Source organism: Leishmania infantum, chromosome 6 (assembly GCF_000002875.2).
Source record: "Leishmania infantum JPCM5 genome chromosome 6".
NCBI classification, from domain to species: domain Eukaryota; phylum Euglenozoa; class Kinetoplastea; order Trypanosomatida; family Trypanosomatidae; genus Leishmania; species Leishmania infantum.
This window is the reverse complement of record NC_009277.2, coordinates 62,017-88,242: the sequence shown is the minus strand read 5'-3', so window position 1 is coordinate 88,242 and position 26,226 is coordinate 62,017. Positions and strand designations below refer to the sequence as shown.

At 62.7% G+C, this 26,226-nt stretch overlaps 8 protein-coding genes across 8 annotated transcripts; all 8 read left to right on the top strand.

The window, feature by feature from the left end:
* On the top strand, nucleotides 1-4,500 carry LINJ_06_0260 (putative 5'-3' exonuclease; the record flags this gene model as incomplete). Its single annotated transcript, XM_001463071.2, has 1 exon — nucleotides 1-4,500. One exon carries the CDS (start codon nucleotides 1-3, stop codon nucleotides 4,498-4,500), a length of 4,500 nt encoding a protein of 1,499 aa, XP_001463108.2.
* A 1,786-nt stretch (nucleotides 4,501-6,286) lies between these two features.
* LINJ_06_0250 (conserved hypothetical protein) lies at nucleotides 6,287-7,123 on the top strand (the record flags this gene model as incomplete). Its single annotated transcript, XM_001463070.1, has 1 exon — nucleotides 6,287-7,123. The coding sequence occupies one exon, from the start codon at nucleotides 6,287-6,289 to the stop codon at nucleotides 7,121-7,123; it is 837 nt and encodes a 278-aa protein (XP_001463107.1).
* A 1,893-nt stretch (nucleotides 7,124-9,016) lies between these two features.
* LINJ_06_0240 (conserved hypothetical protein) lies at nucleotides 9,017-11,560 on the top strand (the record flags this gene model as incomplete). The annotated part of the gene is made up of 1 exon (XM_001463069.1): nucleotides 9,017-11,560. One exon carries the CDS (start codon nucleotides 9,017-9,019, stop codon nucleotides 11,558-11,560), a length of 2,544 nt encoding a protein of 847 aa, XP_001463106.1.
* A 1,104-nt stretch (nucleotides 11,561-12,664) lies between these two features.
* On the top strand, nucleotides 12,665-13,306 carry LINJ_06_0230 (conserved hypothetical protein; the record flags this gene model as incomplete). The annotated part of the gene is made up of 1 exon (XM_001463068.1): nucleotides 12,665-13,306. One exon carries the CDS (start codon nucleotides 12,665-12,667, stop codon nucleotides 13,304-13,306), a length of 642 nt encoding a protein of 213 aa, XP_001463105.1.
* A 691-nt stretch (nucleotides 13,307-13,997) lies between these two features.
* On the top strand, nucleotides 13,998-14,858 carry LINJ_06_0220 (conserved hypothetical protein; the record flags this gene model as incomplete). Its single annotated transcript, XM_001463067.1, has 1 exon — nucleotides 13,998-14,858. The coding sequence occupies one exon, from the start codon at nucleotides 13,998-14,000 to the stop codon at nucleotides 14,856-14,858; it is 861 nt and encodes a 286-aa protein (XP_001463104.1).
* A 903-nt stretch (nucleotides 14,859-15,761) lies between these two features.
* Nucleotides 15,762-17,765, top strand: LINJ_06_0210 (conserved hypothetical protein; the record flags this gene model as incomplete). Its single annotated transcript, XM_001463066.1, has 1 exon — nucleotides 15,762-17,765. The coding sequence occupies one exon, from the start codon at nucleotides 15,762-15,764 to the stop codon at nucleotides 17,763-17,765; it is 2,004 nt and encodes a 667-aa protein (XP_001463103.1).
* Nucleotides 17,766-20,341: 2,576 nt separating this feature from the next.
* On the top strand, nucleotides 20,342-21,835 carry LINJ_06_0200 (conserved hypothetical protein; the record flags this gene model as incomplete). Its single annotated transcript, XM_001463065.1, has 1 exon — nucleotides 20,342-21,835. The coding sequence occupies one exon, from the start codon at nucleotides 20,342-20,344 to the stop codon at nucleotides 21,833-21,835; it is 1,494 nt and encodes a 497-aa protein (XP_001463102.1).
* Nucleotides 21,836-23,721: 1,886 nt separating this feature from the next.
* LINJ_06_0190 (conserved hypothetical protein) lies at nucleotides 23,722-25,485 on the top strand (the record flags this gene model as incomplete). Its single annotated transcript, XM_001463064.1, has 1 exon — nucleotides 23,722-25,485. The coding sequence occupies one exon, from the start codon at nucleotides 23,722-23,724 to the stop codon at nucleotides 25,483-25,485; it is 1,764 nt and encodes a 587-aa protein (XP_001463101.1).
* Nucleotides 25,486-26,226: the final 741 nt, after the last annotated feature.

Genomic DNA, 26,226 nt, shown 5'->3' with positions numbered 1-26,226 from the left:
ATGGGTGTTCCCAAGTTCTTCCGCTGGGCGGCGGAGCGCTTCCCCTCCATCATCACCCCCTTCAAGGACTCGCCACCGCCGGTGGACAACCTCTACCTCGATATCAATGGTATCATCCACAACTGCACGCACCCGAACGATGTCGACGCGACGCGGCGCAGTCCGACAGAGAAGGAGATGATTCAGGCGATGTTCGTCTATCTGGAGAAACTCTTCAACGCTATCCAGCCGCGCAAGTACTTCCTGCTTGCCGTCGATGGTGTCGCGCCGCGCGCGAAAATGAATCAGCAGCGCCAGCGCCGCTACCGCGCCGGTTACGAGATGATGATCGCGCGTGAGGAGGCGCTCGCGATGGGCGAGGAGGTGCCGGAGGAAAAGGACGTGTTCGACAGCAACTGCATCACCCCCGGCACCCCGTTCATGGTGCGCGTGAGCAAGGAGTTTCAGTACTTTATCACCATGAAGCTGTCCACCGATCCGGCGTGGCAGGGGTGCCAGATCATCTTCTCCGGCCACGATTGCCCCGGCGAGGGTGAGCACAAGATCGTCGATTTTATTCGCCGGCGCAAGATGCAGCCGAACTACGACCCCAACGAGACCCACTGCATGTACGGCCTCGACGCCGATCTCGTCATGCTGGCGCTCGCCACGCACGAGCCGCACTTTGTGCTGCTGCGCGAGGTGGTCACGTTCGGCCCCGGCTCTCGCAAGGAGCGGGAGCGGCAGGAGGAGGATGAGGCGAAGGGCCTCGTGAAGGACAAGGCGTACCACAAGGCGGACGAGTTCGTGCTGCTGCACATCAACGTCTTCCGCGACTACCTGCAGCTGGAGGTGAAGGGCTACCTGGCGAAGGCGAAGAGCAGCGTGAGTATCGACTTTGAGCGAGTGATCGACGACTTCGTCTTCATGTGCTTCTTTATCGGCAACGACTTTCTGCCGACGCTGCCGACCATCGGCATTAACGATGGCAGCATACCGGCGCTCCTGCGCATCTACGTGGACAACATGCTCAGCAAGAGCAAGTACCTGACGCACAAAGGCGAGATCGACTGGCGCAACGCCGAGGTGTGGTTGAACGAGGTCGGCAAGCTCGAGTTCGAGACGCTGCGGCGACGTCAGCAGGAGGAGGCAGAGTTCCAGAAGAACCGCGCTCGCCGCGACCCTACCCACGAGGTGGACACCGCCTCCGTAATACCTATCACGTCGATCCTGGAGTTCAAACAGCGCTACTACGGCGAGAAGCACGGCTTTGCTGGCGGCTGGGACGCGAACAGCGAAGACATGCAACGACTGCGGGAGCACTACGTGGAGGGGCTCATGTGGGTCATGCATTACTACTATCAAGGCGTGCCTTCATGGAAGTGGTTCTTTCCGCACTACTACGCACCCATGGCGAGCGACATGGTGAACCTCCCCGCTATCGCTGCCCGCGTCTCGTTCGAACTCGGCAAGCCCTTCCAGCCGCACCAGCAGCTGCTGGCCGTGCTGCCGCCCATGTCATACCTGTCCATGCCGAAGGCCTACTGGCCCCTGCTGCGCAGCCCAAGTAGCCCGCTCGCCAAGTACTTGCCCGAGCACATCGTTATTGACCGCGAGGGCGCGCGCGCGCCGTGGGAGGGCATTGTGCTGATCCCCTTCATCGACGAGCGCACGCTGCTCGCCGCCTACGAGTCGGTGCAGAAGAACGTCAGCCCCGAGGACGCCGCGAACAACGTGAATGGCCCCCCGCTGCGGTTCTGCTACGACGGCAAGATGCCGCCGTACGACCTGGAGGATGAGATGTTCGGCTCTATCCGGAATGTCCTCGTGAGGCGCGAGACATACGCGTTCCCTCACATCGACAAGTTCATTCCACAGCTGTGCCCTGGCGTGCACGTTGGCACGCGGCAGCTGGAGGGCTTCAGCACCCTCCAGTCGAAGCGCGACCTAATCCAGCCGGTCTTCGAGGCTGGGGTCGTGTCGATCTTTGGCCGTCCCACCAAGAACGACAGTCTCATCCTGCAGATGCGCGACTTCTTCAAGGCCAAGTCAGTCGACCAGGTGGCGACTCTCGTCGGCAAGGAGGTGCTCGTCGGCTTCCCGCACTACAAGCGTGCCCGCATCGCCTCCCTCAAGGATGTGCACAAGTCCATCACTGCTTCGTACAGCAAGGAGGGCACCTTCAGCGGCACCGAGGAGCACAAGAACAACCGCGAAGAGTCGACTGCCTTCGTGAAGGAGGCGGACACGCACGCGCGCTTCATGAAGTCGCAGCTGGGCCTCGCCGTGGAGCAGGTCGAAGTTCTCGTGTACGTGCACCGCTTCAACGGAATGCAGGTGACGCGCAAGGGGCACATTGAGCGACACTTCGCCACCACCTGGACGTGCTACCCAATCCAGCTGATCTGCACCTTGGATAACATAGACATGCAGGAGGACAGCCGTTACGTCGAGCGCGACCGCAGCGAAGGTGACAGCGCCTTTGGTGCCCGCTGCGTTTACATCGGTCCTCAGCCCAAGTCGAAGAAGTCGCAGATGGACGTGTACGGCAGCTGTGGCACGGTTGTGACGGCTGGCCAGCACGACACGACGACGCAGCAGGGCGATCAGATGACGGTTCGCCTCAAGGTGTTTCAGGAGCCGCTGCGGCTGCCGGCGGAGCTGCTGCAGTTTGCCGCACAGCGCAACTGGACGGCGCTGCCGCAGGTGGCGATCAGTCTCGACATTTTACCGCACACCTTGACTATCATCTGTAGCTCCATCGTCACGTCGCCGCAGTTTGGCTCTCGCGAGCTGGGGCTGTGTCTAAAGTTCACTGGGCGGTGCATCGCCAAGGTCGGGTACGCGAAGCTGGTCCAGCACAGTCTGAACCCGTGGTACGTTGGGAACAAGGACATCTTTGCCCGCATGGAAAAGGATACGGAGGACATTGGCTACCACTTGGAGATGGGCGAGAAGGGCGACTTCACGGGCAATTCGAGCAGCAACCGTGGTGGCAGCGGCACGTGGTACTTCTCCCGCGACGCGCAGGAGCTGATCCGTGACTACGTGAAGCGGTTCCGCCCACTCATCCAGTACATCGAGGCGGGCGGCGTAAACTCGAACAGCGTTGAGCCGCAGCAGTTCCTGACGGGCAAGTGGCGCGACAGGGATGTCGACGACGTGCTAACGGAGATCGAGACATTCTTAATCGAGTCGGGGCTGCGCGAAACGCCGATGATCACGGCCACGGAGGAGGCGTTTCCGCAGCAGCTGCTCGAGCAGCTCGAGGCGTCGCTGCAGGAGCAGCAGAACCGCAGCTTCAAGGAGCTCTCGTTGCGGCAGGTAAGCCGCAATCAGCTCTACTTTCCTGTCACGCGCAGCAGCTGCGGCCATCTCGTGCCGCTACCACTGCCGCAGGAGCAGACTTTCTACCTGGGCTCGCGGGTCGCGAACTGCCGCGCTACGGGCATTGTTCCCTTCGGCACGCAAGGCACGATCGTGCGCTTGCTGGCCAGCGGCAGGGAAGCAGAGGTCGTCTACGATACCCCCTTCACGGGAGGCACGCGACTCGATGGCCGCCTCAAGGACACTCGCGCCGCCATCACGAAGCTGTCGGCGCTGCTTGTACTCAAGTCGACGGATGCGCCGCAGCCACAGCTGCAACCTCAGACGCAGCCGGACATGAGGGCCGCTGCAGCCGCCACCACGAACGGGTCGGCCAAGCTGCGGGAGCTGGAATTCCTCCTGCAGGCGAACGGCATTCACGTGGACCCCTCGGGCAAGTCCACAGTGTCGCCGCCATCGCTGCCTGCAGCGTTTCAGAGCCCCACAAGTGCCGCGGCTCGCGCTGCGCCGGCCGACTCTGGTGCGAGCCATAGCAGCACCGCAGGCGCCGGTGCAAGCGTTGTGCCGCGGCCGCGCAGTGCCGCTGCGACGGAGCAGACGCCGGCACCAGCGACACTAGGCAAGCGCGCCACCCCTGCCTCCGCCACCGCCCACTTGTCCTCAACGTCTTCGGTGACGCCAATCACCAGAGAGACCCACAGCAGTCCCGCGAGCCTCAAAATCACGGCTGCCCCAGGGAGCAGCGGGATCAGCCTTCAAGACTTGGCCAAACACTTGCCGGCCTCCACATCCCAGCGCTCGCCCGCCACTGTCGCCTCGCCGGCTGGCCACGCTCCAGCGTCGGGTGCAGTTGCGGCAACAACGGCGGCGGCGCTCAGCGGCATCACCATCCCGGCCCCCAAGTCTGCGCAGCAGCACCAACACCCGATGCAGCCCGCTTCGCCGCCGGCGACGACAGCTGTGGCCTCGCCAAGCCAAAGCAATGAGTCGAACGAGACTTCCCCCGGCTCAAACACGCGCCGCAAGTCGCGCGACCTGCACGTCATCCCAGACGACTTCGTCAGTGGACGGTTCAAGATCAAGTACACGAACACGGGCTCGCTGTTCCGCAGCTGGCTGGACACCTTCACGGCGGAGGCGGTGCGCAAGACCCTCGCCGAGCTGGAGGCGGAGGGGAATGCGAATCCCCTGTGAAGGCTGCGTAAGGATGCGCGCGCGCTAGTCAGCGCGTATGCGTGGGTGCGTGCCACTGTTGTCGTCGACGCGCATGATCGCCTCTGTGTGCGCTTCTCTATCAGTGTTGTTTCGTTTTGCTGTGTCGCGTCTGCCGTCTTCCGTGTCTCACCAGCGCCCTCCCCTTCCCCCATTTTCTGTTGTCTTCGATCGATGATGGTTGTTTTCCGTGCGTGTGCCACCACCACTAGCACCAGCACCATCACACCCGTCCCTCATCCTCTGCCTGCCTCCGTCCCCTAGCCGGTGTGCCTGCCCCCATCGTCTTCTCTACACAGCGAGGAAGTGTACGCGTGTGCGGCTTACGTGCTCATGTGGTTGCATCAGCGTCGCTCGTGCCTCCTGATGCTATCGCTCCCTCCCGCGAGAGCGATGGTGCTCTGCGATGACACGATGAGATCAGCGAAACGAACGGAGCGAGCGCAGCCATAATAGCGGTACGTGAGAGGAAAGGAAGAGGGTTGTACCTGTGCGGCCTCGCCCTCCCTCTCCGCTCTCCGCTCTCCGCTCTCCGCTCTCCGTAATGGTGAGTCGCGTAGGACGTGTCTGTAGCCTCTCCCTCTCTTCACCACCTCCAACACTTCTCTGGTTGCTTTTCAAGCGCGCACGGGCGCGCTCTTTCTGTGTATGTTGTTGTCTGTAGGAGGGCGCTCATGTGTTGGCGTGCCGCGGGCGTCTTGTGCCCTCCTTCCCCCCTTCCATCCTTGTCACTGTTCTATCTCAACACACGCAGCAGAAATGCCATGACGAAGGATGGGGAAGCAGCAGCAACACCATACCCATCACAGGCCACTCGCGTGTGTGATCTGGTGAGGTCGGCGGCAGAGCTGCATGCGCGTGCGTGTTGATGTGGCCTCCTTCGCTTGCTCTTCGTCTTCCTTGCCCATCCCCTCCACTATATTGCTCTCACATGCCAGCTACACCCCCCCCAACGCCTACGGACAAGTAGTACCTCGTCAAGGTGTATCCGGAGTGAGGGGGTGGGTGGGGTGGGAGTCCTTTGCTGCGAGCTGCATCCACATGCGTGTGCGTGCACCTTTTCGGGCATGTCTGACCGCCATTTCTCCATCAGAGCGCTACGCGGAGAGGGGACTCGAGACTCACGCACCTTTAGCTGTTGCCGCCAAGTCGCCCCTCTCCTGTCCTTTCTCTCTCCGTCGTCTCCGCGAAGACGGCTCTTTTCCTATCCATGCATGGACGTCCACACACACACACACACGAACACGACGACGACAGGCAGGAACGCCTCGCTTTTTGTTTAGCGATCGCTGTGCGCCACCACCTCTTGCTCTTCTTGCCCCTCGTCTTGTTACGCATGCTCTCACGGCCTTCGTCTTGTCAAGAATCACGCACAGCACACACACCCGCCACGCACGTTCTCTCTCTTTTCCCCACTCACCCGCGTGTGTCTGCGTGTTGCTGTCGTGCTCTCGTGTAGAGGCGCTCGCGGAGGCGGTTGACCGCTGCTTCTCCCTCTCCCTGCCGCCGTCGCCGCCCTTTCCCGCCATACATACACGCTTTACTGTGAGAAAGTCACCGCCACACCGTTGTCGGCCCCTCGATCTCACAGCCGCCCGAATCGAGAGCATCGGTCGTATCCTCATCGCAGTCTTTGAGCTAGTAGTAGCTCGTTACGTACACACAAACACACATCGCGGACGTCTCCCTCCCGTCTCCCCACTCTCGCCTGCATGGAACACCGCCCACATAGAGTCATCCTATACAACTGACACGAAGAGAGGCACGAATGGACCCGTTGGCGGGACTCACGACGGAGTCGCGAAATGTGATCGACAACTTCTTCCGCTGGTCGCGCCTCTCCCTCGACAAGTTCAAGCGCGACTTGACCGTCGAGGCAAGCGCGTTTCAAGCCGGCAACTTGTGGCGGGAGCAATACACAAAGGCGGAGGTGGTGCAGATGCTGAATGGACAGCTGGCGTTGATGCTCGGTGTCGTGGACACGCAGATGGAGGGAACGACGGCGGCCTCAGCCGAGCTCATGCGCGCGGTGCTGCGCGAGGCTGACCGGCAGCGGTTGACTCTGGACATTGACGTGAAATCGGTGCTGAACAACGCCGGCGGCGTGAACGCGATGGGGGAGCACGGCCGCCAGTTAATGAGCGGTCCGACAGGGCGTTTGGCGCCCCTCACCGTGGAGGAGGCCTCTGGGGAGGCGGCACGGCAACTGGCAGAGGCGAACGCAGAGGTGAAGCGGCTACAGGCGAAACTGCAGCAAGTGACAGACGCCTATACACAGGTGATGAGGGGCCGCTCGTCGGACACGGAGAACTTGCTGTCGATGCAGGATGCGATGAACGACAAGGAGCGCCTTGCCGCCGAGCTGGCGCGCCGGTGCCAGGGACAGGACCCATCGCTCGCGGCGACCGTGCAGGAGCTGCGCGCCGAGGTGGCTGAGGCGAAGCGAGAGCTCGCCGCGCGGCTGCACCAGTCGACGCAGTATCAGCAAGTGAAGCATCTCCTGGCACAGCGCAACGAGCAGCTCAAGATGATGCGTGAGCGGTTGGCTGCTTACGATCCGTCGTTCGCCCGTTACGGCGACGATATCAATGCCGAGGACGACTGAGCGCGAGATGGCGGTGGCTTCGTAGAGAATGGAGTGGACGGGGTGGACGGGGTGGAAGGGTTGCGATGAGGAAGAGGAGGTGAGGAGTCGAACAGCAGGCGACACTGCTTGCTTGCATGTGACCCCGTGTCTGCGTGTGTGTTTGCTGCGCTCGGCACGGGCAGATGGACGGTGAGCAGCCGCTTTTGTGTGCCCTTTCCCCGGTTGCGTGCTCTTCTCCTTGCCGCCTTGCATGTGTGTGCGTGTGCATCTCCTGTCTGTCTCCTCCCTCCCTTTCACGTCCATCCTCTCGCACGACGACTCCTCCGTCCGCGCCGCCCGCCATCCCTTTCACTCAAACCCGAGTGGATGACGGTGCCTAAGTCAGCGACTGCGTTTCGCCTTGCCGCACCTCTTTCGCCTTATCTCTCGCTCGCTCTCCCTTCCAAGGACGTGCCGCGCCCCCGACCCCCGCCCCCGCCTCTGTCCCGGTGCTTTCATATGTGCGTGATGGGGGTGTATGCGCCTCTTCCTCCCTCCCCATGCGTGTGCACGTATGTGTGCGTCTTCGAAGTGAAGGCACGGACAACCCCCCTCCCTGCATAAATACACACATCCGCCTACAGGACCTGCGCAAACACTGGGCCACTTGCCCACGGACGGTTTTCTCCCTCCCCTTCGTCTCTCTTCATCGTCAAGTGCACCCTGCACGACCCGCCCGCCCCGCGAACAGTGTCAACGAGACCACGACAACGGCGACTACCATCGCTGGCGTTGTCCCCTCATCAGCCATTATGCATGTATGCCTGCCTGGGAGGTGACAGTAGCTGCGTGCGTGTCTTGCTCTCTGGGTACCTACCCTGAGTAGGATTCTGCGCGCAACCGCAGCAACAGCCACAGCTCTTTGAGTCGCCTCCCATCCACCCTCTCTTCTCTTCTCCCTGCATGCTCTGGTGCTCACGACGACGACCACCACCACTAGGGCTAAAGCGTACGCACACATACACGCACGCACACGCACACACAGGCGCAGAGTCTGTCTCATGCGCTGAGGAAAAGGGAGGCGGGCAAGAGCCCTTGCATTCAAGCAACAGCAGCAGTCCTGCAGGACATCTCTCGCGCGTAGCTTCTCTCATTTCCTTCCGCACTGTGCGAGCATACCCGTCAGTGCCTCCTTCCTCCCTATCTACGTCTCTCTCTTCGTGTGTGTGTGTGTACTGGTGCCTCCCTCCCTACCCCTTCTCCCCCCCAAAAAAAAACGCCTTTGCTGAGCTTCGGGCACGAGTCGGGACATCTGCGCGCGCGGCACCGCCGCCGAAGGTCCTCCGGCACACCTCTTCGATACTTCCTCTCACCCTCTTTTCCCTTTCTGTGTGTGTGTATCATTGGTGTGTGCGTGTGCGTGTGTCGTTGACATCCGCCGTTACAACGCGCTCGCTCTCGCCCACACGCCCGCACGCACGCTTTTCAGAGAAAGCGCTGAAAATGCCGGACACGCATGGCGCTGTGAACCCGAAGGCGCTTTCACGGTTGGATGCCCTTCCAGGCTCACTCGGCAAGGTGTCGCTGTGCGCGGCCGTCATGCTCGGCATCACCACCTACGCCAACGTACGGAAATGGCTGGCACAGCGTGCCGCCGCCTCCGCGGCGGCGAAAGACGAGGCAGCGATCTCCAAGTGGGGGCAGCGAAAGGGCGCGCCGAGGGAGGCAGCGTCGAGCGGTAAGGCAAAGGGAGCGGGTCCGTCCTCCGCTGGTGGCCGCACGAGTGCTGGTGGTGGTGGTGCTGGCAATGACAGCGAGATGGTGGTAGCGGGCAGCAGCGGCAGCGCTGGTGGGGTGGCAGCGACGGGGACGCGAACCCCCCCGGAGCGGCCTCAGCTGCCACCGCGAAACTACTTCACTGTTCGCGCCTCCATGCACGTGAAGCGGCACAATGCGAAGCTGATGGAGTGGTACGACGCCCAGCTCGGCATTCAGCTGCCCTTCTCCCCCGTCTTCGAGTTGAAGCAAGAGGAGCGGCAGGCGCCGCTGATCCTGCTAACCTTCCGCACGGTGCGGGAGCCAACGCACCGCATGGCGGTCACTATCGAGGAGCTCTACGAGCCACAGACAGCGGCGGCGTATAGAGAGGCTAGTCTCGGCCGGATTGCCGACTGCGCCAAGATTGTAGGACAATCGACCGCGCGCATTGGTAGCAAGGATCACCCAGCAGCGGAGTACTGCTACGTCGATGACCACCAGGTCATGAACTGTGTCTTCTCCATCTTCGTAGTACACGAGCGGCTCGCGGTGACGGTGCAGTACGTGGCCCCGACGCGCGTGCGCAGCGTGATGCCGACAGCCGTCTACGACATTGTGCGCTTCCTCGCCTTTGCCACGCCGTCTCCGTCGCCGTCGTACCTTCTCGTGTCTGAACCGCGGCTAGGCCTGGGGTACCACCTGCCCCTGGACTTCCTTGTCCACGAGGGCCTTGCGGAGAGCGACGGCGTCGAGGACCGCCTTTTCACCTCCTCTATGACTGCCGGTGGTGGCGGGCTCCTGTCAACCTTTTCCGGCGGCATCAATGCACCCCAGCCGTACACACGAGGTACTGCAGGTGCGGACGGGGCCGCGTATCCGCCCTACTGCCGTCCCTCCTACTACTACGTTGGCCACGGTGGCGGCGGCTGCGATGAAGGCGCGTGGATGGTGCCATACGCAACGGCGATGAGTCGTGGAGGTCGTCGCATGGGACTCATTGCTTCGTACGAGCCAGCGGGTGTCTCCACGGCGACGGGCACCCTCGACGGCGGCGGCGCGGCAGGTGCGACGGTTGGCAGCGGGGTCCCGTATGCATGGCAAACGTACCTCGAACAGCAGGTGTGCAAGGCTGTGCGCCAGTTGGGCCTCGTGCTCGGCAGCAGCGATGACAACCGTGCACCGCACGTCGTCTTTCAGGCCCCCAACGCCGCGCACCCGCCTTCGCGCCAGACGTTGCTGGTAGAGCCGTACCCGCTGTCGATCGCGCTCAAGGGGAACTTCAGCGCTGGTGACGACACCCGCGAGGAGGACAGCGACGCAGTGGCGCTCGTCACCGCCTTCTCCCTCTTCCGCGAAGTGCGCGTGGACGTTAACAGTGCCTATCTGACCCTCGTCCCGGACGCATTAGAGAGCGCTGCTGCTGCGGCGGCCGCTGCTCGCTCGCGGTCTTCCACGGGGGTGGCTGACTTGACTGCTGGCACGGTCAAGGCGTACTGGAGCGCCTTCTACGTGCCCGTCGGCACGGCATGCGTGAGTTTCCACTTCATTGCCTCGGCGCTGCGGCACACCTCCACGGAGTTTGTTTCGTTTTGCGCCACCGTCATGAACTCTGTGTCGCTCGGCAACCACTACGGCCAGAGCGTGTCGGTGCTGTACTGCAATATCCGGCATGACGTGCTGCCCTTCCGTCTGTCGCTGCCGCCGACTGGGATGGCGACTGTCGAGGAGCCCATGCTGGCTGATCCGCTCTGTGTGGTGCAGGCCACGTACGGGGTGGAGAAGGTCGGCGTGACAGTGCGCGTCTTTCCGCTCTTCACGTCTACCACGTCACCGGTAGAGGACGGCAGCAGTGGCGGCGGTGGTACTGGCTTTGCTGCGGCCACGGCAACGACGGACGGCCGGCCTCCAACGCCGTCCAAGGCGCTCCCGCCGCGCCCCATTGCAGAGCGCCGAGGTACTCGTCAGCGCTCCATCTTCCGACAACTGCAGCACATGATCCGCTACTACCTTGCTCAGTTCCCTGGCGGCGTGCACATTGTGTCACAGGAGCGCACTACGATGAACGCGATGCCGGCCGTCCGTGTGTGCTTCAAGCCTCTGTGGTACGCAGGGGACATTGGGGACGGAGGCGCGCAACGCATCGGCGGGGGTAGCGGCAGCGCCGTGCCACCGGCGTCCTCTGTGACCAGCTGGGACGAGGGTTGTGGCGTTGGTGGTGGCGGTGGCAGCTCGCAGGTCACGTCCGACTGGGTAGGTGCCCGGGATGCCCTGTTGGAGGAGGAGATTGGTCAGCTGAACCCCTTCGCGCAGTACTTCCCACCTCCACCCCCGCCAGCGAGCTACCTCTGGGGCCAGCAACAGCAGCCACAACCCACGCCTGCGTCCTCCGGCACGACCGGGAAGGCGAGCACTCCAGTGACAGCTGCGTCGTTGCGGAAGGCCGCTGCCGCCGCTGCCGCCGGTGCTGCGGCGAGTGGTGGTGCCGAGGCAAGCACGAGGGGCGATCAGGAGAGTCAGCCCTTCTACGGACCGCGTGGTGACGAGTCTCAGCGCTCGCAAGAGGAGCTGGACGACCCACTGCGCGTCGCCATCGTCGTCTGCTGCGAGGGCAATGCCTTCCTCTTCCAGGCTTCTGCCTCCGAGTACACGCTGGGCATGTCAGTGCAGGCGGTTCAAACGCTTGCGATGTACTTGGCACCCATTCCGCGCGGTAACTGAAGCGTTGAAGAGGGGGGGGGGGCAAGGGGGAGGGGGAGTGGACGCCATGGGGATTGACGCGATGCGCGATGCGCGTGGCGGTGGTCGCTGTGGAGGTGGGCAAGGGAGGAGAGGGAGGACGTGGCACGACCACGGCGCACCTCGCCGCTGCTCTCCTTGTTTCACAGTGGACACGTGGCACCGATGTATTCCTCCCCCTCCCCCCACGAGCCTTTCCGTCGCGGTTCTCCACCCATTTGACTCTCTGTCCGATGTGCGCCGATGTCGTGTGCTTCTTCCTTGATATTCTCGATTCTCGTAGTGCCGAAGGTCTTGGGCGCTCGCGCGTATTGCCTTTGAGCAGCTCTCCTCGCCCCCCCTCCCCCCACTTGTTTGTTCTTTGCGGTTGTTGCTGCGCATCGGTGCATGAGAATGCACATGCGTCCGAGATGGCGCACCCACGCGCACCTCGCTCGCTCGGGTTCTGATTCTTCACGTGCGTGTGCTTGCGTGCAGCAGGACGGATGATGGTGATGGTGATGAGGTGCGTACAATCCCGAACTTCGAATCGAGACAGAGAACAGCCGCCACAAGAAGGGTATGGAACGCCACTCAAGAAGACAGGCCGAAGAAAGGGTGTGTGTAGTGTGTGTGGGGGCGGACACCGCTTCGCCGGACCCCCCTCCTCACCTCCGCGCCTCCTTTCTGACGAAAGACCGCATATTTCGCCCGCCGCCTCCCCTTCATGTGCACCGATACATGCACGTGTGGGCGTCTGCCCATGCTTGTTGCTCTTGCGGCACTCTGCCCCTCCCTCTTCCCTCCCTCCCTCTCCCTCCCTCTCTCTCCCTCTCCCTCTCTCTCGCTCACCGCCAATCGGCCGCACGACCTACGTCCACGTCCTTCTATGTGTTGAAGGTGTTTCCGTGCTTGCATGTGAAGGAGCAACGCAACAAGGGACGCAAATCACGAGACGCGCAGTGCTGCAACATACAGAGAAAAGGAAACTCACCCACCCGCTCGCCTGCTTACTCGCACAGGCACTCGACGGCGCTCCACCATCGACGTTAGCTACACAAGGGCACCCACACCCACACACACGCGGACATACAACAAGTAGGCAACATGGGCATCATATTAAACATGAGCGTGCATGGTCTCATGATCATCCCGCTGGCCGCCATGGTGAAGGGGCACAACATCTCGCTGAGAAGACTGGCGAAACTGAGCATTGTGATGGCCGCGGTGCAGCTAGCGCAGTCCACCATCACCATGGCGGTGCCGCCTGACGTGGTGGTGGCGCAGGTTTGCGTGCAGGGCGCGCTGCTGCCGCTGGTGACGGTCGCGTTTTGTTTCTTCATCTTGAACGACGCCAAGGCGGCTAAGGTAATGCACCTGCACGACTGCGGGGACGGCGATACAGGTGCGGCGGTGGCGACGATGTGGTGCCTGTGCTACACCGTGCTCTTCCGCTGGTTCCCATGGTACCACTCGATGTCTAGTCGCGGCTTCGAGGCGGCCAATTTGGCGTGTGGCGCCGAGGCATACCTTACCCTTATCACGATGCTGGCCATGTGCCGCAGCTTCACTACCGGGCAGTCTGTGGCCGCGACGGCTGCGTGGGGGCTGCACGCCATCGGTGCCGTTGTTGGCGCCGCGTCAGGCATGCCGATGGCGGGTACTGTCTTGATGACTGCCTTGATGACGGCGGCGTCGGCCACCGTCTTCCGTGCCCCGGCGGAGGGGAGGGGGAACAAGGAAGATTAGCGGGCAAGGCGCTCAGCCAACGATGGCAGATGGCTACATCGTTGATTGTCGTGTTGCTGGTGCGCGTGCGCTTCCTTATGATTATCGGTTTCCGAAGGCGAGGTTGTGTGGCTGCTGTCCTCGCTTCCTCCCACCTCTTTTCGCTGTGGCTGTTCTGCCTGCCAAGCGAGACAAGCGCATGCACTGAAGTGCACCCCGAAGCGGCGTCGCCCTCCACCATCTTTTCCCCCTCGAACTGGAGACGTGTGCACCGGTGCCACACCCCACTCAGACGCCGCTTAACGTAACAGGGAAGAAGAATGCAGAGGCAGTAAGCAAGGCAGGCGTGGCGCAGCGGACACGACGCGAGTTCTGGATCTCGGCCCCGCACCCGGTAGCTCCACGGCTGTGCATCTCAAGGAGAAGGGGCGCTCCGCAGGTGCAGTTTGGCAATGCCCTTGTCTCCCTCTTGGTTTTCGCTCCCCTCCCCTCCTCTCCCTTCCCGGGGGGGGGGAGGGAGGAACCCCATAGAGCCGAAACGGGCGAAGGCAGACGGGCGCGTTTCCGTTGATAGAGATTCTGAGCACCACCCCACCTCTTCCCTCCTCCTTTCTCCTCCCTTCATCTTTTACAGGGAGCAGCCTCACTGTTGCCCGTCGCCACCCACATATACCCACACAAACACCACACACACACACGTACACACTCGCCCATGAAGCACTCCACGGTGGCCCCGTCCTCGTCGCTAGAGCTGACGAAGAAGCCGTTTCTGGCAGACATCCTCCGCAAGGCTGCGGAGCGGCTCTGCCACAAGCAGCTGTGGCGTGTTGCGAGCCAGCTGGAGCGTTTCCCATCGCCTGCCTCGGCAGACATGGTGCGCGATGCGCTGCGGGACATTTCCGTCTTCTTCTCCGACGAGGATTACGCGCACATGTGCGAGGCCTACGCCACCGGCGCCACTGACGGACAGCAGGGTTGTAGGATGATCGACACGTCGGCTCTCATTGAGAGTCTGAGCACAGCCTCGCTGACGTCGCGCAGGAAGCACGTGGTGGACCTTGTTATCCGCAAGCTAGACCCCAAGGGCACCGGTACTATCTCCTACATGACCCTAAGTGACCACTACGACGTGCTGCGGCATCCAGAGGTGCGAAACGGCGCGCGCTCCGAGGACGATGTGTTGCTTGCTTTCTTCGACAACTTCTGCGCGGCCGACGGCACACCCATGGTGCAGCTGACAGCGGCAGAGATGCGCATGTACTGCGTCGGTGTTTCGATGCGGATCAAGGATGACACCGACTTCGAGCTGTGGTGCACGCGGGCGTTTTGCCTCGATCGACCGAAGCTAGATCAGAGCCAGGCGACGGTGCAGCTGACCGGCTCGCACAGCCACTCCCGTCTGAGCCGTCTGCTTGGCGAGGGCCGCCAGCACCCGCTCTACACTACAACAAACGAGGAGTACGGAAAGGAGTCGACACCCTCGGACTACAAGCTGCCGCAGCACGGCCGCCCGCAGCAGTTCACGCGCAACTTGAAGCAGCGCACCGGTGGGGCGACATCTATGAACATGTAGGCTGGGATGGAGGGAGAAGGAAACAAGCTAGGCCATCGCTCGAGTCTGGCAGCAACTCTGCGCAGACGTGCCTGCACAAACACACGTGTGTGCGCCAAGCTGAGGTTCAGCATGTAAAATAGGAAAAAGGGTGCGTGCACGTGTGTCCGTGTGTGTTGGGTGTTGTCTTCATGGCGAAGGAGGGGAGGGGGAGGGGGGGGGGCGTGCGCCGAGTTCTTCTACCCCCTCTCTTTTGTCCTGTGAGCGTCTCAGCCACCTCCCGCGCCTTCCATGAACGCCTTACCCACACACCGACACACCGCCTATCCCGGCACGAGGACGAATAACACCAACAATGAAAGCGGATATGCGAAGAGGACCGCCACACATGAAAGGATGGAGCGGCAAGAGCCACTCCGAACACCTTTGCTTTCATCCCGGACACGCACCTCGGAGATCCTTCCCCTCCCCTCGGCCCCATCCTCCCTCACCGAAGCTTCCCACACCAGTGAAGAGAGCGGCGATGCGGCGCTGCAGACGGGCCGCGATGCGCTTGTTGCGCTCCTGCCCTTGCCTGGCGCATCCCTCCTCTTCGCTTCTCTCTTTCCCGTTGGTACTTCCATCCCGCCTCCCTCCACCCGACACCCCAACACACACGCACACACACACACACACAAGCGTAGACACGGCTGATCAGCAGCAACCAAAGCAATCATCGTCCCTCGGAGCATGTGTGGGGAGACGCACGCGTAGGAGCATGCGCACACAGATCCACGCCCGCAGACAAGAAGGTACATCTGCACCGAAACAACGATCGAAGGCCAACACGCCGCCGCTCAGAGAAGGCGGGAGTGTTCGTACACACACACACACACACAGATAGAGGAGCAGGGTAGCATAGCGCCTGCATACACGTTTTTCGAGATGGCGAATGACGTAGAGGTGGACTTTGTGCTCGTGCGCGGGCCTTGGTCGCTGGACCGGCGCATGCGCGTCACACTCCCGAGTAACGGTACACCCGTGACGGTGGGTCGCGCCACGCACTGCGCGGTACTACTTGATCCGTCTCTGCTCTTCTCCTCCCAGGTGCAGTGCAGCCTCTTCGCCATGCAGGTGAAGAGCGTGGCAGCAGCACCGTCAACGTCAACCGCAACTACTGCCACCGACACCCCGATGACGGCCGACGCCAGCTCCACGCCTAACCATGCCTGTGCTGGTGGCACAGCTCCGCACTGCGAGGACACACCCATCGACGCAGCCGACACGCTAAGCACCCCGCGCCATCAGCCTACCCTCCGTGATGGCGGGCACGTCGACCGCACCACTCGAGTGTACATAACGGACATGTGCAGCTCGAACGGGACCTTCGTGAACGGCATTCGCATTAGCGGCACCGACCCGACCGAGCTGAATCACGGCGACGTGTGCATCTTTGGCGGCATGCGTGACGTGGCCGTGGGCGAGGCTCTTCCGCCAGACGCCTACGACGGCCCTGAGCTAGTGCAGTGGCGCGTGGACTTGCGCCTGTCGGCGGAGCGGCCGCCGGAGACGTTCGAGTACACATCCACGCCGCTGGTACTGCCGGCGAGGGGCGTGCTAGAGGTGGAGGAGCGTGCGCTGTTGGACACGGCCCAGCGCTCACTTGCGAAGCCGATGCCGTCGTCAATGCGCACGCCAGCCTCGGCGACGCCAGCGGCTGCTACCGTGGCGGCGGTGGTAGAGCAGCGTTCCCTTGACCCAGCGGTGGCGGGCTCAGCTGCTCATTGCTTGACTGCCTTCGACATCCGATGCGACACGTCCCCTCGCGGTGTACCGCAGCAGCTATTCACCTCGCCGATTTCTCATGAAAAGGACGCGACGCGAGAGGCGGCGGAAGAAGTGGAGGAGGCGCAGAAGCCTAGTAGCAGCGGACGGCGCAGCGTGTCCCTAGTCGCTTCGCAGGACGCACGGGCGACTTCCATGGAGGCGGTAGAGGAGACGAGCGGTGTGGAAGACACAGCCGACAGTATTCACACGCCTTTGGCTGATCCCGTCGCCATAGCTGTCCCTGCTGAACCACCTGCTGCAGTCGTGTACGACGCAGTGCGGCTTGGCAACGTCAGCTACGACGCACGTGGGGTGGCGAGGGAGGAGCGCGACCTGGAGGCGGACGCAGATGCTGACGTCGACAAGGACGTTGAGTCGGCCACACCGAGCGGCAAGCAACGCCGTCGTGACTCGCCCGCATCGGCAACTCCGCCGAAGCAAAAGCGGGTACGCCACGAGGATGCTGCCGTCGTTGCGCCGACCCAGCTCACGTTCACGCCGATGCACATCAAGTGGACGATGCCGAACCCCAACGAGATGTGGTCGCGTCTTCAGCGGTCACCGTCGGACAAGGCCGCTGCTGCTGCTGCTGCACCCCACGACAGTGGTGCGAGTGGCAGAGCGACGAAACCTTTCTATGTCATGCTCCCTGTGACGTCTCTGGCAACGGTTGTTGTCTGCCCGGAGCGGCTGGGCATCGCTGTAGAGCTGAAGGACGGGTGCCAGCTGCCCCTCGTGGACGCCGCGGTGCTGAGCGGGTCGGCGGAGAGCCGGTGGGTGGTGTGGGAGTTGTCGCAGCGGACCGCAGCTGTGCCGGTTCCCGCTGATGAAGCCCGAAGCAGCTGTCGCGGCCGCTCTAAAGTGACCAAGGGCAACGCACGCAAGGCCTGCAAGAGGACGGAGAAGACTCCCTCTGTAGCGGCGGAGCCGACTCATACTGCGACTGCTGATGTGGAGAAGTCGCCGCTAACGCCCGCCGCGCGCTTCGAGGCGTGGCTTATGCACTTTAAGCTGTACTACGCAGCGCAGAAGGTGCCAGCGCCGGTTGTTGTGGATGGCGCTGCCTTCGACGTGATCTTGTCCCCTTCTCTTGCTGCACCCTCCAGCGCCGTCTCCGCGTGAGCAACAGCAGCAGCGAGATAGAGGGAGATGCTCCACAAACGTGCTCTGTGGAGGATTTGGGAGGAGAGTGAAGTGTGTCTTAGACCTCGCGCGTTTCTGTCCACGTGCGTATGTGCATGTGTCTTTGTGCGCCTCCCTCTCTCTGCGAGGTCACCCGGCCTCCCTCGCGGCCACCTCCGACCATCCACCGTTGAGTTACTCCGGCAGCAGCTGCCGCTGCCCCTTCGCTTCCTCCTCCGAGGCAACGCTTCATAGAGCCGCCATTCTGTACATCTTTTTTCTCCCCTGATGCGACTGAGGCGGTGAGCGGGATGTGCGCGCGAGTGCGTTCGCCCGCCTCGAGCGTTCCTTGTCGTTCATGTCGTCTTTTGCCTGTTCTCCGGGGACACGTGCGCCGTACACACTCCTCCCGCCCACCCCTTCGCTGCCTCACACGCGAGGCGGTATAGAGAGCGAGCAAAAAGAAGCAGCAGCGACATGACACCGGTAAACACGTGAGCGCCGGCGGGTTTGCGGTGGCAGCTGCGCACCCTTCCGTGCGCAAGCCCCCCCCCTCTGCGAGCACGTTTCCTTCGGTGAGTCCGCCGCGGAGCTCCTGCTCTGCCGCGCACTCCATGCGTCGAGGCACCGAATCTCGTACACGTCTCTAGTCGTGATGCCTACTGCTGCTGCCATCGAGCCTGACCTTCATCCTCCTCCTGTCGGCTGCCTCCATCAACTCGTACTCGTTCGCCCAACACGCACACGTAACCATGCACACACACACACACGTCTTCACAGCCCTGCGGAGTCAGAGTGCCCAAGGTGCACACTGATGCTGATGCCACGGTAGCATATCCGGATGTTGGCTGCATCGGCCGCGCCTTCGACCCTGATCGGGTCGCGGGTTCGATTCCCGCGCTGACGTGATTTATTTGAGAAAAAGCGAGAGCCGCGATGAGCTCAGCTGGTGCTGGGTGCGGGCTTCAAACCCGTAGGTGAGTTGCTCTCACAGCCGTTCGATTCGGCCTTCGTGGCGTGCCATTTTTCTTTTCGCTCCTAACGCACACCATCTCCACGTGCGTCGCTACGTAGGTGAATCGCAGCCCTCCCCCTCCAACGGCCCAGGGGCAGATATATCCGTTCCAGCAGCGGGTGATGATGCGCCATAGCGACGTCGTCGAGGATCGCCGGCTGTTGATTGTCAGTCGTTTCTGTTCTCGCAGGACTTCAAAAAGTACGCGCTGCCGGTGTGATACTGACTTGCCTCTCTCTCCATGCTCGCTCATCGCTGCCCTCCGCCTTTCGCCCCTTTTTCTCTGGCTGAGCACGTCTACAGTATGATGAACGATCCCGCCTCGCTATCCACACACAACGACACATAGCCCTCCACATACATCCATGCCATCTGCACCAGCGTCATCGTCTCCGGCGTCGCCACCTCAGCACGTGGTGCTCGAGGATGATGGTGAGTACTTCGACGAGGACCCCACCGTAGGCAGAGGCGTGCCGAAGGACACGGCGGGCGAGATGGCGTGGAAGCCGATGCAGCCAGTTGCCGCTTCGGATGGTTTCATGGCGGCCATCAAACAGAGCCTGTTGGGCGCCAAAGGCCCTGCTCCCCCCACAACCCAGTAGGACGCGTGCGTGTGGGCTTATGTGCTCGTACCACTGGTTTTCGCTCCGTCCACGCAGCCGCACACACCCGGGTACACATGCGCGCGCCCATCACTCCATCTTGGCCCCCCTCCACTGCGTCGATATTCTCATGGTGAGCGGCGGGTCGCGGTGGTGATGGTAGGGAGGGACGCGAAGGGGATGAGCACGCGCCCGTGCGCGTGCCAATCCTCCATCACCGTTTCCATCGCTGAGCAGCGGCAGCGAAAGGGATACGGCACGAAAGGCGCATGAATGCCCAACAGAGAGAGGCGGGGAGGGCGTCTAAGAAAGGAGAGCGATTAAAGGGATGACGAAGGGCGTGTGCGTATGTGTGTGTGTGTGTAGTGGGTGCACGCCATAGACGGATACGCCTGTGCCCCTCACACAAGCGGGCTGCTCTTCCATCCTTCCCCAATGTGGCACTGCTTGCGCGATTCACTTCCTTTTTTCGGCAGTCTCTCTCTCTCTGTCTGTCTGTGTTTACACGCTGCTGTCAGCGCGCTCGGCCAAAGCAGCGGATCATCGTAGACATGCACGCATCCTCCTCTCGCCCTCTCTCTCCGTCCACCACGCACTCATAGACAGGCTAGCAGGCGCATGCCCGTGCCTCTGCCGTGCTTTCGCAGCCTTCCTCCATCCCTTTCGTGCTTCTCTTCTGTATGTGTGTTGTTGTACTTGCGCGCCTCATCTCCCCTTGGTCTCCCCTCCCCCCTTTGACCTCTCGTCCTCACCCTCACCCGCACAACGTAGATGCTCCCCAGGGCGACGAGTGAGCAGCGCACGCGGCAGCATTCGCATGCCTTCACGCTTGGCTGAGTACCCTATCGAGGCGACATATAGACGGAGGGAAAGCAACCGCCCAGAGCGATCCACCCAGCAACCGGCACACGCATCTACACTCACCAAAAAAAAAAGAACACCTTTAGAAGGAGAGCACGATGGCGCCTCGTACTGGCCCTCGCGTGAAGGTGATCTCGCCCAACTCGGAGGCTGTCACCGTGCCCCGCTCCCTCAGCGTCGCCTCCTCGGCCTACAGCAGCGGACACGTCACGCCAGGCCCCGCCTCTCTCCTGCGTCCTGGGTTCCGTCGCGGAGAGCCGCGGCGGGGCGGCGACGAGATGGCGTACGGCGGCCGCCCGGAAGCCACGGGTGCCGCTCTCCCGTCAAGACGCACTGCGCTGCGCGCGATGGACGTGAACACGCTGCACGAGACCGGGCCATCCCATGGCAAGAGCACTCCGTGCGGTGTTGCGCCATCGCCAGCGCAGACGGTAACGCGTACCACCACCACCACCACTACCGCCACCGCCAGCGGCAGCGACAGCGGTGGCAATCGCGGCAAAGATGCGCACCCTCGTCGCTCGTTGCCCAACTTCTTTGAGGAGGCGGATTTCAGTAACAACAGCGGCACGGAGAGGCGACAGTGGCCGCTTAAGATGAGCACCTCGCGCAGCCACTCTACGTCTCACCACGCGAATGCTTCTGCGGTGAAGCAGCGGCAGCAGCCAACGTCTCGCCGGCGAGCCGACGACGAAGAGGCGGTCCGCCGCGCGACGGCCGCCCTCGAGCACGCCGGGGGCGCCGTCCTGCGCCGCCCCTTCAGCGGTGGCCATGCCACCAGCGACAAAGGCCGCGCAGCTACCTCTGCGCTGGGTGGCAACACGTCCTCGCTGCCGGTACAGCAGCCGGAACGTCGAGGCCTGTGCCTGCCTCCCACGATCCCGATCACCTCACACACGCGCCGCCACCGCAGCGATTACAGCGACTACAGCGGGAACGACAGCAGCATGGACAGCACCGTGAGCTCCTACAAGCGTGCACGCTCTTGGGCAGAGCCGCCGCCGCTGCCGGTGCAGGCAGCATCGCAGCAGCCGACGCCCACCTCTCGACCGTCATTCTACGTGGCGCAGCCGGCAGCGGAGAGTGCGGCGCAGCGTCTTACTGTGCCACGCGTCTGCCCCGGGATGTTCGCCGGGCTCAGCGCGATTCCGGTCGGTGAGGAGCTTTTTGTTGGTGCGGATGCGTTGCACCCGAACTGTACTTCTACCGTCTGCGCTGCACCCGTGATGGATGCTGTCGCCGCTTCCGCCGCGGGTGGTGGTTTAGTGCAGCAGCGCTACTGCGTCCGCCCCCTCTGGAGTCTGGTCGGAACCTTCAAAACGTCGCTGAGCGGCCTCGTCACGATCGACTTGAAGCAGGAGTGCCTGCGATGGTCGCAGCGCAATCCGAAGGGAGGGAAGCAGACCATCAAGGTTCCGCTGGCCAGCGTGTTGGACGTCTTCACGACGAGAGTAGTGCAGGAGGACGAGCACATCGAAGAGCGGCAGTACACCGTCGTCGCGCGCACTTCGACTCGGCCCTCGCAGGTGGTCTTCGGCTTTGCGACGGCGACGGAGGCGAATCACCTGCGCAACGTCCTAAAGCGACGCTGACGCCGCCGCACACTCCCCTCCCTCCTCCCGGTGACTCACACACACACACACACACACACACACACGTCGATGCTCGCGTACGCATCTTTTTCCGCTCCGCTCAGTTCATACCTGTATTTGTATCTCCTCTCCGCTGTTGGTGTCGCAATTATCGAGAGGGGCTGGCCTGTACTGTGCATGCGTGCAAGCGTATCAATAAAGGTGTATGCGTTCGACGACAGGTATGGGAAGGCATCAGGGACGAGTGGCGTGAGGCGGTACGTGTTTTGTGTACGTGAGGGGGTGGGGCGAATCGGTGGCTTGCCGAAGCCTTCCCCCCTCCCCAACAGTCAACTTGGTTGCGTGACAAGGAATAAAAAGGTACAAGACGCAGAGGCTCACCTGCAGGCGCATCACCATAGCGTGCATGTCGCCTCCATCCACCCACATACATACACGCCTACCCCTCACTCCCTTTCTCACTCTCTCACATCCCACTCTACTGACTCGTTCAACTTCTGCCTCCGTGCGGCGTTGCCTGACGACGCGCTGGTCTGCATGGCTGCATTGTAGACGAAGCCTCCGCAAGGCCGCGTCGGTGCCCTCCCCCTCTCTTTGATTGACCGACACCGCATTCACGCCCCTGACAAAATAGTGCCATCTCTTTTTTGTGCTGTCCAGCGACTCCTGGCCATGCGTGTGTGTGTGTGCACGTGCATGCAGGCGCGTGTCTACCGCCCCTTCTTCTCCCGCTCACTCACTCGCTCGCCGTCTTCCACTTAGATCTCGACATAGACTCTCTCTTTCTCTCGACCTCGCAAAGAAAGGCAACTACAAGAATGAGGGGGACGCCCACAGCACCCGCCACTGCCGTGGCATCATCGTGATCGTCGTCACGGTTGGGCGTGCGTGGCATGCAGTGAGGAGGTGATCCCTGGTGGTGGTGGCGGTGGGGGGACGCGCGCGTCTGTGTGCGTCGGTGCACTTGCAATGCCCGGGGCGGCACTAGCACTCGCCCTCGCACTAACACTGCCCTAATCCGATGACTTACCTTTGGTGATGATGGAGGATGGGTGAGGGACCGCAGGCGTGCGTCCATGGCGGCTCTCTCAGACGCGCACCCTTACATGTATCCCTCCTGCTCCCCCCCTGTCTCTCTCTCCCCCCACAGGCACAGACATATGTATATGTCTGTGCCCTCGAGTGTGCGGATGTGTGCATGCGTGACTCTCCCCTCTCTTGTACATCTCCTTCCACCCTCTCGCTTTCTTTGTGCAGCGCTCGCATTGGCGCCAACCAACGCGCACACACGAACTGCCCGCTGCCATCGTCACGCCACCCGAACTCCTCCTTTGTCCCGACACACACACACACACACAGATCGGAAGCGCCATAGTGAGTTTTCCCTCTTCTCATACCCTCCTCGCTCTTGCATCTCGCACTGCGGTGCGCTTCGTGGGGCTACCATCTCCCCGGCGCGCGCCCACAAAATGGGGCCTCCCAAGGGCAGCATCGGCAGCTCCCACCGCGGCCTAAACGACGCCCCCGGGTTCAACTTCGCCGAGCCCTCCCTCGACACCACCGATACCGTACAGCAGCTCTTGTCCATTGCTGCGGGTGACTTCTCGAGTATCCCCGCCGCCGAGGGCCTGAACACGGCGCCGAACAGCGCCGGTGGCCCCGCAAAGAGCGGGGCAGCAGATGTCTCGGAGCACGCCTTCGGCGCCTCCATGGCGCCCTTCTCGTCCTCTGCCAATATCGCTCGCACCGCTAGTGGCGGTGGGGAGACGCGGTCGACGACGCCCACGACGGCAGCAGCGCCCGTCGGCCCTTGCTCGGTCTCCCCATCTGCCTCTACGCTCTCACGAGCGGCGTCTACTTGGAACGAGGTCAGCGTTCCGAACGCGATGCTAGATCGCTCCTGCCGTGGAGGCGCCACTAGCACGCTCACCAATGCGGAGGCCGGCGCCTTCTACCTGACCGCCCTCGTCGCCCAGGCGCTGCGCCTCGAGGATTACTGGGTGCACCTTGGTCATCAGATCGAAGTGGACCAGCACGTTGAGTTCATTCAGTACTGCGCCAGGGAGGGCTTCGGGGCGCTCAAGACGATGCATCTGCTCAACTGGTGGCGGCAGTACCGCTCGCTGGTTCGTGGCGACGCCGATGTCTCCGCAGAGACGCCCATCGTACCGCTGCTGCTGTCTGACGGAAACCCGCAGAGGAATATCCCACCGTCTCACTTCCACAGCGGCAATGCGAGTTGTGGTAGCGCCGGTGGTGGGGAGCACGGGTCGGCCGGCGGTTCGGCCTTGTCTCACGGCAAGGAGGGCAGCGGCGGCAGGGCGTCCAAGAAGGGGCGCCGCCTGAGCGCGATCACGGCTGCGGGAGCTACGCCTAGCTCAGAGCAGGACGACCTTGCAGGGACAGTGGCCAGCCTCGCCGCCGCCGTGCCCACGCCGCTGTTGTACGCGACGCACGCCGAGGCGCTCCATGGGGAGCTGCAGCGATTCGTCCAGTGGGAGCTGGAGCACGAGTGGGCGTGGCGGCAGGTGCCCCGCGAACCGGTCGTGAGCGCAGCTGTGGCCCTTACGCAACCGCGGTCAACAAGCTTGAGCGGCGGCCCTATGCGCAGCATCTCCGGCATGACGGCTGCCGGCGTGGCAAAGCCGTCTCGCGCGGAGAAGGCGAAGCTGCAGCAGCTACAGCAGCAGGAGATGGAGGCTGAGGAGCAGCGGTTGGCACGCGTGGCGGCCATGCCGCCGGAGAACATCTTCTTGACGAAGGACGAGCTTGACGGCTTCTTGCAGTTTGTCGTCGAGGAGGATCTCCTCTCGCACACTGCCCTGCACATGTGTGTGACCTCGCACGCTCAGCAGCCGATGAGCACCCTCTCACCGTCGGCGCGCGCGCCCGTGTGTTTCTCAGTGCAGGTGGAGACGCCAATGCCCGTGCTGCCGCTGCGGGATGCCACTCGTCTCTCTGCTCTTCAACGAAGTAGTTGCAGCGGCAACATTTCGACCTTGTCCGCGACACGCGATGAAGTAGCGGGTGGCGATGCGACCGTTGGTGGTGCCGCGACGCCGCAGCAGTCTCCTCGCCCGACATCCGCCTCGGGGCACGGCAAACCCGTGAGCGGGCGGCCTCGCACACACTCTAAGCGCGCCATCAGGGGCGCCTCCAAGGACGCCGCCGCCGCTAATGCCGCCGAGGCCGCGGCTGCTGCCACCTCTAATCTCCCCGCAGCGCCTGAGTTGACGGTACCGCCGACAGCCATGGAGACCTTACGCGCGGAGCAGGCCAAAGAGGCCGCGGCGTACCGGGCTGCCTACGAGGAAGAGCTTGCGCAGACGGCGGCACATCAGCGAGCCGAGCAGCACGCCGCCGATGTTCACCTCTTCTTCGAGAAGCCGAGAACAAACGAGGCCGTGCAGGCCGTGTACGCAAGCATCGAGGATGCGTTGGCTGCGCGGCAGCACCGCATTCTCCAGCGTGTCGTGGCTCTGGAGCGCGCGCTTGGGCTGTCAACGCCATCGGCAGAAAGTGGGCGTCTCGATTGCGCTGGTGCTAACCCCGACGGCAGCGGCGCTGCTGCGGCAACATTAAAGCCGACGACCTCACGCGGGGCGAGCAGCAGCGGCGGCAGCACCCCCGGGAAAAGGAAGACGAAGTAGCGGCGCCTACGCCCGTGCGCATCTTCCTCAGCTGCCTGCGCCCGCGCCTCATTGCAGTGAAATACAGGGTGGCTTCTTCAAGTGCAAGGGACTTGCGCCAAGACTGGCAAAGTGGTGCCAGCGCGTCTCACACACCGGGGCGCCACTCTCCTTCGCATGGAATGCCCACGGTGCCATCGCTGTCGGGAGGGGGGAGGTCTCCCCACCAACTCACCCATGTACATATGCACCTTCACTGTACGTTTTCATTGGGCCGAAAGACGATGCCGAGGAGGCGCGATAGAGAGAGGCGGGGGGAGGGGGGGGGGACGGTGGTGAGGAAAGCGTCGAGTGTGATGGCTATGAGGCGGAGGCGCCGCCTGACGATGTCTCCTCGCTCGCATGTTGTGTTGGCGCCCCGTCTCCTGCCTTGCCCTTCTCCTTTCGTATCTATGGTGTATCGTTCTGCGCAGAGGTACGGGGTGCTCATCTTACAGTGAGCACTGCTGGTGACGCGCCAAGCAATGATATGTGAACAGAGAGGGATGCGTATCCGTGCGTGCCTGTGCAAAAGCGGAGGGGGGAGAACGAGCTCCTTTTAGGCCTTTTGCCGATCCGCGCGGGCAGACGGAGGCTCGCGTGAGGACAGTTTCTGCTACCGTTGGAGTGATCATGAAGGCCCGCGAGCACCTCCTACTCCTCCTGGGTCTGGAGCCGCATGCACATGTGCCTCCCTCGCTGGTGCGCCAGTTCTACTACGGC